This window comes from Dromiciops gliroides, chromosome 3 (assembly GCF_019393635.1).
Source record: "Dromiciops gliroides isolate mDroGli1 chromosome 3, mDroGli1.pri, whole genome shotgun sequence".
NCBI classification, from domain to species: domain Eukaryota; kingdom Metazoa; phylum Chordata; class Mammalia; order Microbiotheria; family Microbiotheriidae; genus Dromiciops; species Dromiciops gliroides.
Window position 1 is genome coordinate 253,792,795 of NC_057863.1, and position 12,590 is coordinate 253,805,384.

General features: G+C 37.9%; 1 protein-coding gene across 8 annotated transcripts in view; it reads left to right on the plus strand.

Annotated features, from left to right (window-relative positions):
- The window catches only part of NPAS2 (neuronal PAS domain protein 2), a 253,145-nt gene that overhangs the window by 210,704 nt on the left and 29,851 nt on the right, over positions 1–12,590 (plus strand). For all 8 annotated transcript variants that reach the window (XM_043997547.1, XM_043997546.1, XM_043997544.1 and 5 more), the window contains 4 exons: positions 1,906–2,024; positions 3,364–3,446; positions 4,895–5,001; positions 6,682–6,829. In XM_043997547.1, the coding sequence (XP_043853482.1) occupies positions 1,906–2,024; positions 3,364–3,446; positions 4,895–5,001; positions 6,682–6,829 (457 nt within the window). The remainder of the gene's footprint in view (positions 1–1,905; positions 2,025–3,363; positions 3,447–4,894; positions 5,002–6,681; positions 6,830–12,590) is intronic.

Here is a 12,590-nt window from a genome sequence, read left to right on the forward strand (position 1 = left end):
AATGAATCCTGAAAACGTCTGTAATAAATTGGCTTTACTCATGTTAGTGAACAGAAGCCCACATTACAAAGCCATTTAGAAAACATTAACTAACAACAGCAGCAAATGCATAAAATAAAAATTCCTGGAAAGCTTAAAGTACAAAGAGGGGCTTGGAGACAATCTCAAAAATGTGCCTCACTCTCATATAATAGACAATACGTATTTGTTGTTATTCCATAAAATCATAAATTTAAGGATGGAAATAGGGGACAAAAATAAACATGTTTAGGATAGGACTAGGAGCTAGATTTGTGTTTTCACTGGTATAGGGAGTGGCTAGAAGAACCCCGTCCCCCCTACTCATGTAGGTTGCCACCTACTTTGCAATTTAGAAATCTTTAAAAGTCACCTAGAGGCTTATATTGGATCATTGCCTTGCTTGAGTTCTTGGGGGGGGGGAGGGAGAATGGAGGGAGGAAGAGAAGTTGGAACACAAAGTTTTTAAAAATTGATGTTAAAATTTGTTTTTACATATATTTTGGGAAAAAAATTCTATTCAAAACAAAACAAAAAAGTCACCTAGAGGTGCAGCTAGGTGGCACAGTGGATAGAGCACCAGTCCTGGAGTCAGGAGGACCTGAGTTCACATCTGGCCTCAGACACTTAACACTTACTGACTGTGTGACCCTGGGCAAGTCACTTAACCCCAACTGCCTCACCAAAAACAAAACAAAAGAAAAAGTCACCTAGAACACTTAGAGGCTAAGTGACTTATCCTGGGTCACACAAAGCATGTGTCAGAGTCAGTATTTGAACCCAGATCTTCCTTGTTTATGAGGCCAGTATAAACTCTGGTAGATTTTATTATGCTGGAAAGACTTTGAATATGGCCCCAGCAATAGTCTGAGTCTGTTTTTCAAGGACCAACATAGATAAGTACAGATAAGCTCATCAGAATTAGGCTGGCCACTCAGCAATAAAAGTTTTTGGCCATGGTAACCCATAAAACAAAATAATATACTGTCCTTTGTGTGTGCATATATAGTGGACAGAGAGCTTGCCTTGAATCTAAGTTCAATCTGGGTTCAAATCTCACTTCTTAGACATATGCAGCTATGTGATCCCAGGCAAGTTACTTAAACTCTAAGTGCTCTAAGCTATTCTCTAAGACTATACATTGGAAAAAGGTGTTGATGTGCTTTAGAAGAGCTTCTTTCACCATCCAGGATTTCTCTATATAAATAATATTTAGCAGCTAGGTGGCTCAGTGGATAGAGCACTGCCCCTGAAGTTGGGAGGACCTGAGTTCAGATCTCACCTCACACACTTAGCCCTGTGATACTTGGCAAGTCACTTAACCCCAAATGCCTTAAATGTCTGGGGTTATCTCCAGTCCTTTCTGATATTTATCTTGCCATTGGACCCAGATGACTCTGGAGGACAGAGTGAGGTTGGTGACTGCACATCCCTCCCTCACTTAAATCCAATTCACTGCAAGTCATGATGTTACCCCAATACCATGGTCCTTTTTGAGAATGAAGGACAAACAACAACATCAGTGCAATCACGTTGAAATCATCCTAACCCTACTATTCTAGAAGAATAAAAGCTTTTTGAGGGCAGCACATACCATTACTTTTTAAATTTTCATCTCTGACATCTAGTAGTACTTATCACATAGTAGGTGCTTAATTTGTAAATAAATGCCAGTTGAGCTTTGGTAATGAGGTTACTATCATTTCTCATATTAAAAAAAAAATAAGCTGAGAGGCCTCTCCCCAATACAAGATGGTGGAAATTTTAACTACAGCAGTCAGGCATACTCCCACCATTCTGATTTTTATATGACCAAGAAATCTCCAGGCAAGGTAGGTTTGCTAAACCTTTGGCTTGCTTTCTCTCTCTCTCTCTCTCTCTCTCCAGTGCCTAGCCCCTCTTGTAATGGCTTTGACAATGCAGTGACAAGGGCTTACCGCTCACCACTAGGAAAGCAAATCTGCTTCATCGCAACTGTTCGTCTGGCCACACCTCAGTTTCTAAAGGCAAGTACCCCGTGTGAGATGTCAGTCATCTTGAACTTCCCACATCAGGGCTATTCACTATCGTTCACCACTTTGGTCATACTCTAGATAATCCAAGCAAAGGATGGGAGATTTAGAGAGATATGTGAGTTACAAATCACTGTGGGACTCCACGGCCAGAATAGAGGGTAATGTGCCTTGCTGCTGCTACTGCTGCTGCTGCAGAGAACCTGGCAACTGGTTGTTTTGGTTTGTTTTGGTTTTGTTTGCCTTGTATCCCCTAATACTTAGCACAGTGCCTGAAGCATATTGAGTGCTCAGTGTATGCATCTTAACTGACTGACCAACCTGATGAATTCCCATTTTAAAAAAGATGTATCTCATTTTGCCTCTTCCATTTGACATCTATTCTCCTTGGGGGCAGGAGGGGTGGGAAAGGAGCAGGAAGAATGGCAGGGAGGAGAGAAAAAGAAATGATGGATGATGGGAGAATAAGGAAACAAAGATAAATCCATGATCCAACTATATTGAATTTTTGCTTCCAAGTCTTCTTTTCACTTATAACTTAGAACAGTCAAATATTCACCTTCACCTTTACCTAATTCTCATTCCATAGCTGAAATCATATTTTAAGACAGCAATTGACTGAAGGTCAAAGTATACAAATGTGCTTTTATCAGTCTTGTGGGCCCTAATCCCAACCATGGCAATATTAATTTCAAGCATTTATATAGTACTTTGAGGTTTGCAAAGCATTTTCTAAATAATCTCTCACACTCTCCTCCCTACAACTCTGGGAGGTAGCTGCTGTCATATTATCCTCATTTTATAGATGAGGAAACTGAAGTTGGCAGGGGATTAAGTGATTTGCCCAAGGTCACTCAGCTAAAACATGTCTGAGGCTGGATTTGAACTTGTCTTCCACATCCCAAGTCAAAATTTAATATTAATATCTTTAAGAGCAGTAATTGTGTCAGGCTGGAAAAATTGAGATCTTTGGCTCTTAGGGAGTTATTTTTTTCATATTAATGTTCATGTTGCATGAGATTAGTATTAGGGGGGCCCAGACTAAAGGCCATTTCCCAAAAGTTGACCCTTATAGACAGTACATGAGAAGGGAATAGAATGACATTTTGACACCTGATTATTTTTCTTCATTCTGTGAAATAAATTTAGTGTCAAGGCATACTGAAATTAGGTTCAGATTATATATTTCATTGCAACCCAACTTAGAGCTTTAGGAAGTTTCTCATTTCTTTATTCCTATCACCTGCTCTGCATCCTTCTGAAGCAGAAGCTGACAAAGCAGGATTGAGCATCTGGCACACTTCAGTAATGAACATTTCTCCTCCTGCTACAGGAGATGTGCATAGTTGAAGAACCTTTAGAGGAATTCACTTCAAGACATAGCCTGGAATGGAAATTTTTATTTCTGGATCACAGGTTTGTGAAAAATCAAAATATATTTTGATTGGGTCCCTTTTCAATGATGTTTGTCTGTACCATTCTCTCCCTGGAAGTAGAAAGTAGGGTAGGCTCTTTTGAAGGAGAATGAAATCCTGGCTGTAAGAACACACATTCCCACCCAAGTATTATACTAAGTTTCACTTTGACTTCATTAGCCCCAACTTGGCGGCCTTTGTTGTATTCCAGGTCAGGCAGCCCCAGAGGGAAATAGAGCATTTGCCTAGTGAAGTATCTTTGCAGAGGAGAGAGACTTTCAAGCCTAGTGGTTCTTCTTTTTGGGTTCTCTATAAAAGTTAAGGGGCAGCAGGGAGACCTCTGATCACATTTCTTTCAGGTGCCTTTTAAGGCCCATCTTGATTTTTTTCATCAATTTAATTAATTTAGTACAAAGTACTAGACATCCCCCCCCCCTTCCCCATTTTGTTTTGTGGTTGGGTTAGTTTGTTGTTTTTGCTTGTTTGTTTGTTTTGAAATCTTGGTTGCTGGCTGATCCACTCTCTAATTTTTTAAATGTTATCTAGAGATTATACTCTATATGATTTGGTCCAGAATAGACCCAAGGAAAGTTTTACTCATTTATAGGATATTCCTATTGTTAAAAATTAAATATAGTTTTTATTTGCCTGTCTCCTATAAAAAATAATACAGATCCAAGAAATTAATTTTATAATATCTCCTACAATTTGTTTCCATACCTGTCTTCCTACCAAAAAAAAACCAGATCAGAGAACATGTCTAAAAACCAGATCAGAGACAGACGGGAAAAAACATAGTTCCATTTGTCCCAAGAAGAAAGAAACATGATCATGTGGAGACCCCCTCCAAAAGGGGCTCAGAGACTCCCTCTTTCTGAGGGTATATAAGGTTTTTTTATTCACTGGTCATAGGGTGTTGTCAGTTTCATTAGCATGATACAAATCAACCCAAAAGCAAATACTATAACAAGAATGGATGTCATGCAAAGCAGTTTTAACAATTTCAGTTATAACAAGTATGAAGGAAATATAGAAGCACCATGATAAGATGACAGGATTCCAAAAAGGAGTTTGGCAAGGATGAAGATGCCCAGATGTCCCCATAAGATAGGGACTTACTATCCTGAGGAAAGAAGTCACTAGTTACAGACTTATCTGCTAGCTATCTGGGTTTACTTTGGAGTTCAGTTGAAGGACATTTTGCTCCTAGTAACCCAGAGTTTCATTAAAAATACTTTTGGATAATAAGGCACCTCCATAAAATCCAGGTGATCTATACAATCATATTAACACCATGTATCTTCGGGAAATGCCCTTAAAGATCATAAGACTTCAGCCTTTCTTCTGAACATAAAGTATCATTAATATCTTGAGTTAAATAAAGGACCTAGCAACAATCAGTTTCTAAAAGAGACTCTATGTGTTTGTTTTCTTATCATCCTTCTGCAGAGCTCCACCAATCATAGGATATTTGCCTTTTGAAGTACTGGGTACTTCTGGCTATGATTATTATCACATAGATGATTTAGAACTCCTAGCCCGGTGCCATGAACACTGTAAGTATGACACCATTTAAAGTTAGGGGCAGGTATGGGGACTCCCTGTGCTCTAGCAGAAGAATTGGAATTCTGCATCTTTGCAAGTCAATGCACTTACTGGTTTGATTTAGAGCAATTAAAGGATATGCTTCCTTTGGAGTAGTCCTTGGAAAGATGGTTATAATTGGAGAACCTAGTTGACTGTGGCAGCTCTATAAGTATCAGTTATACAGGAATAATTCATGTTGAATTTCCAACTCTGAAGTGGCTTCTTCCTGCCACCTACCATACTTCAATTCCCTTCCCCGTTGCCCATCTTGACTGTGCTTAGAGAACACAAATTAATGTAAGATTAATCCAGAAGGTAACATTTAGAGGAGTGGGCTGTGGGGGAGAAGAAGATCACATAGTATATGTTTCAGAGCCAGACTGATTGACATCATTCACTACTTTTGAGTGTCAATATTATGACTCTTTTCCATTGTTAATAAATTTATTTGCAATCCACTGGTTATTTGACCCATTATTTGTGAGCTTTGAAAAAGTAACAGTCTGGAGATTAATGCTAAATAGAGGAACATGACAATCAGTTTATAGCACTTGTTTATAGAAACCACTATAACCTCTCAAATTTAATGTTTGTGGAGGGAAGTATACCCTTGGGTATCTATCAAGATTAGCTATTAGAGTATTATGCTAATCTTTAAAGCTGTAAACCATTTAGTTGCCTTTGACTTTGCTGACCTCACAATCCCTTGCTCCTTGAAGAATTCTTTTTGATTTCTAAAGGATTTTGGGGGTGGTTTTGTTTGCTTGTCTTATTGAGTTGCTCCATTGTTGTTATTTTTGGTGGATAGGGAAGCCTCTGTATAAGCATAGATTAGGCGTTCTTGCTCTCTTTGACCTACTTTTCAGTTTTTTATCCTTCTCATCTAAACAAATATCACATTCTCCAAAAGACTGCCTAGGATTTAAGTGATTTAAAATTTCTAGTTCTGATTTATTCTTATCTGCTCATTTAAGAATTATTAAATCTCTGTTACCTGGCCCCAGGATCAAACTTTCTCCCCTGTTCAATCTAGCATTGTGGGCTTCTCTATTTGGAGAATACCCATAGACACCCTGAGAATTCTTATTAGCAAATGGGATGACAGGATGGACAGATCAAAGTTGTAATGCAGGGCTGGGAGGAGGGGAGAAGAATTCTACATCAAACTTTATTTTAGAGCCACATTGACTAAGTATAAACTGCTGACTGACAGCCACAAAATTAGTCCAAAGGTTGATAGCTGTCAGTTCTATTTTTGGGTCTAGTTCTTCCAGGGCTGCAAAGAATCCTTTACCAGGCCCCAGTGTCTTCAAAGATGACTCTATAAAGATTGCAAGATTATGTTACAAAAAATCTGGGGCTGTTTTTAATTAAAACTTATTTTTAAACTGTAGCAGTATCTGCCTATAGTTGAGGAGCATCTTTAAGTTTTTGAGCTGTAGAAAATTCCGATTTTAGTATTTCTGCTTCTTACGTCTATAATCATAATGCTCTCCGCCTAAAATTTTGGGGGAATGAGATTAGAGACAGAAGCCACATTTGATATTATTTTTTAAATCATTAATTATATTTTTATAATATACTTTAAAAGAGATCATTTTCACATTTTTTAAAATTTGTTATATGCAGTGTACATTTTCTACTAACAGTGATGCAGTTTGGCAAAGGAAAGTCTTGTTGTTATCGGTTTCTGACCAAAGGACAGCAGTGGATATGGCTTCAGACCCATTACTACATCACCTACCATCAGTGGAATTCCAAGCCAGAGTTCATTGTCTGCACACACACTGTAGTCAGGTACAGTAAATGCCTTTCTTCCTTGGGTTACAGCTGATGAATCAATGTGTCTCTAGCTGTCTATGACACAACCAACCAATCAATCAATTGATCAACTTTTATTAAGTGCCTATGTGCCAGGCACCATGTGCTGGGGATACCAAAAGAGGCAAAAGACAGTTTCTACCATGCAAGCAAATATGTACCAAACAAGCTATATATAGGATAAATAGGAATAATTAACAAAGGGAAGGCACTAGAATTAAGATGGGTTAAGAAAGACTTCACAGAGAAAAATGGAGCTTTGCCAATTAGGCTAATCAAATAAGCCTAAATGGCCCAAACCAACTTTTTCATCCCATTCCAGGGGTCCCGTGTACACATGTACACACACACATACAAACACGCACACACATGCAGGTCTAAATATCAGCTTCACAAATAGAAGATGGGTCTGGGGATAAAGTGACTAGACAGCAGTTTCTTTCAGAAAAAGATGCAGGGAAACAAGAAAGAAAAAGATACAAGGGTTTTAGTGGATTGCCAGCTAAATGTGATTCAACAATGTGACAACAGCCAAAATAAAAATAGCTCATGCTGTCCTTGAGTACATTAAGAAAAGCATAGTATTCAGAAGGAGGGATTAAATTCTGCCTTTGTTAGGTTGCATCCTGAGTCCTGTTGAATTCCAGGTACCATGTTTCAGGAAAAATGCACAAAACTGAAACATTGCTTGAAGAGGACAACCCAGCTGAAGAACTGACTGGAAGACATATCAGAAAGGATTGGATGAAAAAACTGGTGTGAGCGGGTAGCCTACAAAAAAGAAGACACAGAGGAGACATGGAAGCTGCCTATAGACATCTGAAGGGTTCTCATGTGGAAGAGAGATGAAGAATTCTTCTCGTTGGCCCCAGAACTAGGAACAATTTGTGGCAGTTGCAAGGATAAGATGACATTAGGCTGATTGTCAAAACATGAGACACTGCATTCTTCTTCACCCTACCCCCACCAAGAGGCATATAAACACTCAAATTTGGCCTGTCCATCCATATAGGAAAGACCAAATGGATAACGAATGTCTGTTGTCTTCTTCTCCTTCTTCTCCTTCTTCTTCTTCTTCTTCTTCTTCTTCTTCTTCTTCTTCTTCTTCTTCTTCTTCTTCTCCTTCTCCTTCTCCTTCTCCTTCTCCTCCATCTCCTCCTCCTCCTCCTCCTCCTCCTCCTCCTCCTCCTCCTCCTCCTCCTCCTCCTCCTCCTCCTCCTTCTTCTTCTTCTTCTTCTTCTCCTTCTTCTTCTTCTTCTTCTTCTTCTTCTCCTTCTTCTTCTTCTTCTTCTCCTTCTTCTCCTTCTCCTTCTCCTCCATCTCCTCCTCCTCCTCCTCCTCCTCCTCCTCCTCCTCCTCCTCCTCCTCCTCCTCCTCCTCCTCCTCCTCCTCCTCCTCCTTCTTCTTCTTCTTCTTCTTCTTCTTCTTCTTCTTCTTCTTCTTCTTCTCTCTCTCTCTCTCTCTCTCTCTCTCTCTCTCTCTCTCTCTCTCTCTCTCTCTCTCTCTCTCTCAGAGATGGGATGAATAATAGAGATGAACAATTACAAGTAAGCCCAGTATTAAAAAGGAAGAGGAGATCCTGCTAGATTGCTTTCAGGAAACTTTAAAGTACTTTTACTGACCCCAAGCTTCCCACAACAGCAAAGACCCATCTTTTCAATATAAATATTTTACCATTATTATTATTATGTAGCAGCAACACCTGAACACAACTACCCTGAAGAACTAAAAATGAGCATCACATCCAGGTCAGTGGAAAGGAGCATGGTGTGTCTGAGCAAGTTACAACATATAACCAACAAAGAACTCCGAAGAACAGAAGTAAAAAAATGACATCATAGAATTCTGTAACAGAAAGAAAAGATGGGCTGATCATGTGATAAAAAATGGTAGCCAGAGTGCTCTACTGATAGTCTCACAATGTCAGGAGGAAGCAAGGAAAGTCTCCACCATATTTGGGGGACAACCTATGACAAAATTCCTGGAGGACATGGATGAAAGTTACATAGGATGGGCAGGTATAGATAGATTGTAATCAGCATTATTGAAGAAAGCTCCAAAATCAGTGAGATCACAGACATATTTGAGTAAAGAAAAATTTCCTTATATTTAGTTCTGTACAAAATTAGACTGTACTGCCTCTGAAACTAGTGGTTTCTCTAGCACTTCGTACCGTTCCTAGCAAAGAGTAGACAATAAATGCTTGTTGATACACATCCCTATTGAGAATCTTTCAGCAAAGGCTAAATGGTAAATCATTGAGGATGTTGTAGGAGACATTCTTTTTTTAAAAAATAAAAGTATTTTATTATTTTCTAGTTACATGTAGAGATAGTTTTCAACATTTGTTTATATATGATTTCCAATTTCAAATTTTTCTCCCTCCCTCCCCTCTCTCCCCCACTCCCCTAGACAGCAGGTAATCTGATGTAGGTTATATATACATAATAACATTAAACATATTTCTGCATTAGTCATGTTATAAGAGAAGAATAAGAGCAAAAAGGAAAAACCTCAAAACAGAAAAACAACAGCACCAAAAACAAATTCCACAGTTCCTTTTTTTTCCCCCTGGATTTGGAGAGCCTTTTCCATCATGAGTCCTTTGGAACTTTCTCGTACTGTTGGATTGGTGAGAAGAATCTAGTCTATCGCAATCGATCAACACATAATGTTGATGATACCGTGTATAATGTTCTTCTGGTTCTGCTCATCTCACTCATCATCAGTTCATGCAAGTCCTTCCAGGTTTCTCTGAACTCCTCCTGCTCATCGTTTCTTACAGCACAATAGAATTCCATTACATTCATATACCACAACTTTTTCAGCCATTCCCCAATTGATGGGCAGCCCCTCAATTTCCAATTCCTTGCCACCACAAAAAGAGCAGCTATAAATATTTTTGTACATGTGGGTCCTTTTCCCTTTGCAGGGGACATTCTTGATCAAATATAGGTTTGTTTACATGATTCCCATATAGCTCTAGTTTGAGTGATTCAGATAATATGATTATTTCCAAAGTTACCTTCCCTTTATACATTAATTCCTTTACTCCAGATGCCTGAAATCCTCCCTGATTTTTCTTTTTAAAAAATTAAATTATTATTTATTTTTAACATTCCTTTTTTCTTCAGATTTTGAGTTCTGAATTCTCTCCCTCCCTTTCATCTCTCCCCCACCTATTAAGAAGTCAAGAAATGTGATATCAGTTATACATGTGAGATCATGCAAAACATAATAGCCATGTTGCAAAAAAATGCAAAAAAACAAAGTGAAAATATTATGCTTCTGTCTGTACTAAGAGTTAATCAGTTCTTTCTGGAGGTGGATAGCCTTCTTCATCATAAGTCCTTTGGAATTGTCTTGGATCATTGTATTGATCAGAATAGCTAAGTTATCCACAGTTGATCATCATTACAATATTGCTGTTACTATGTACTATTTCTCCTGGTTCTACTTATTTCACTTTGCATGAGTTCATATAAGCCTTCCCAAATTTTTCTGAAACCATCTTGTTCACCATTTCTTATAGCAAAATAGTATTCTATCACAATCATGGACCACAACTTGTTCAGTCATTCCCCAATTGATGAGCATCTCCTCAATTTCTAATTTTTTGCCACTGCAAAGAGCAGCTATAAATATTTTTGTACATATAGGTCCTTTCCCTGTTCTTTGATTTCTTTGAGATACAGAGCTAGTAGTCCTATATGGCTGGGTTAAGGGGTATGCCAAGTTTTATAGCTCTTTGAGCATAATTCCAAATTGTTCTCCAGAATGTTGGATCAGTTCACAACTCCACCAATAGTGCATTAGCCTCCCGATTTTTCTGCATCCCCTCCAGTATTTGTCTTTTTTCTTTCTGTCATGTTAGCCAATCTGATTGGTTTGAGGTGGTACCTCAGAGTTGTTTTAATTTGCATTTCTCTAATCAATAGTGATTTAGAGCATTGTTTCATATGACTACAGATAGATTGGATTTCTTCTTCTGAAAACTGCCTGTTCATATTCCTTGATCATATGTCAACTGGGAGATGACTTGAATCTTTATAAAATTTAGCTCAGTTATCTATATATGTGAGAAATGAAGCCTATATCAGGGAAACTTGCTATTAAAAAATTTTTCCCCATTTCCTGCTTTCCTTCTATTCTTGGCTACATTGGTTTTATTTGTGCAAAGCCCTTTTTAAAATTTAATGTAATCAGAATTATCCATTTTACTTTCTTCTCTATCTCTTGTTTTTCCCTGAGTTTTCAGCCGAACTCTTTGAAAACTGTTTAGGCTTTTGGGCCATCATAGGGCATTATGTAGTAAGTTACTGCTTCACAGATCTATTATGTGCATGTGTATATTTTCTCTTTTTGCTATATGCTTCTGTTATCCATCCACTGCCCACCCTAGTCCACATTTAGAGAAGGAAACTGAACATTGTCTTCCATAAATAATGCACATACACACCTACATTATTATGTTTTGAGACTCATGCTGACAACCGAATGACACTGCCCTTGAAAGCTTCTACAGAAGAGGCTCCCATTTCAGTAGTCCTTAGGCCTGGGTTGTCAGAATGCATTCTTTTCTTCCTTTAGTTTAGAGGTGGCCTCATGCATTCAGAGCTATTTAAAAACATCATACACTAGAACACAGCTATAATAGGTAAAGGTGAAGTACCATTCTTTTTTTTTCACTCAACTTACAGAAATCCTTTAAGAATATAAATTGGTTTCATAAATCTAGAAAAGAACACTTGCCTGAGAAGAGGGGAAAAGGAAGAAGGATTAGGGAAAACTTATAATTAATTTGTCACTGATTATTGTGAGACTATGAGCAGCTTCCTATTCTTTAGTAAATGGGGTAAGAATTTTTTTTTAAATGTCAGATTTTATAAATGGCTGACGGTTCTTGGTCCTTATCAGTGATGAAGTGCTCATATATCCTGTCCTTTCTCCTATCCTTTTCTCCTCTATAGTTCTAGATTGAAAATTTTATCAAGAAAACAGAGGGTGGATTGTATAAATCAACAGAGAAAATGGCAACTCCATGGCCTAACTTAGGGTGCATCTATGCACACTAGGTAAAAAGCCTACAGCTCATTCGATCTGTTCATTTCAGTCCTCTGCAAAATCGTTACCCATTGTCATAGTCGAATCGATCTACACCAACCATTAAGAGAGTGAAAATGAATGAATTACTCTTTCTGGTGATCCTGAAATAGTGGCTTATTTGGAGAACAGGTCAATAGATGAAGGAAAGAACTGTACTTGTGCCTTGATAACTCTAATATTATTTGGAGATGGACTTCTGTAAGGAATTTAATTACAAAATACACACACATACATACACACACATATAATATGTCTTTTGAAGCTGCATTCAAGTAAACAGTACAATAGAAAGCTGTCCCACCTACATAATCCAGACTGAAATAGATATGTGAAGTTCAGAGGTTTACAGCTCTGAGCCTTCATTAACCAGAAGTTATCTTTATTTTATTTTCTTAAGTTAGTACAGGGTGGGCCAAAAGTCATGAAGGGGTTTCAATATTTAATAACTCCTTGATTTTTCATTTTAACTTATAATACCATAGCATCATATACATGAAATGAATTTATATTATGCATGTAAAATCAAGTCTCATAAATGGCAAAAAATAAAGAAAAATAGTTTTCAAAAAGTTATTAAAACATCACTACTTTTGGCCTACCCATAGAAGAAAGGGATTGAAGACAGGTTGGA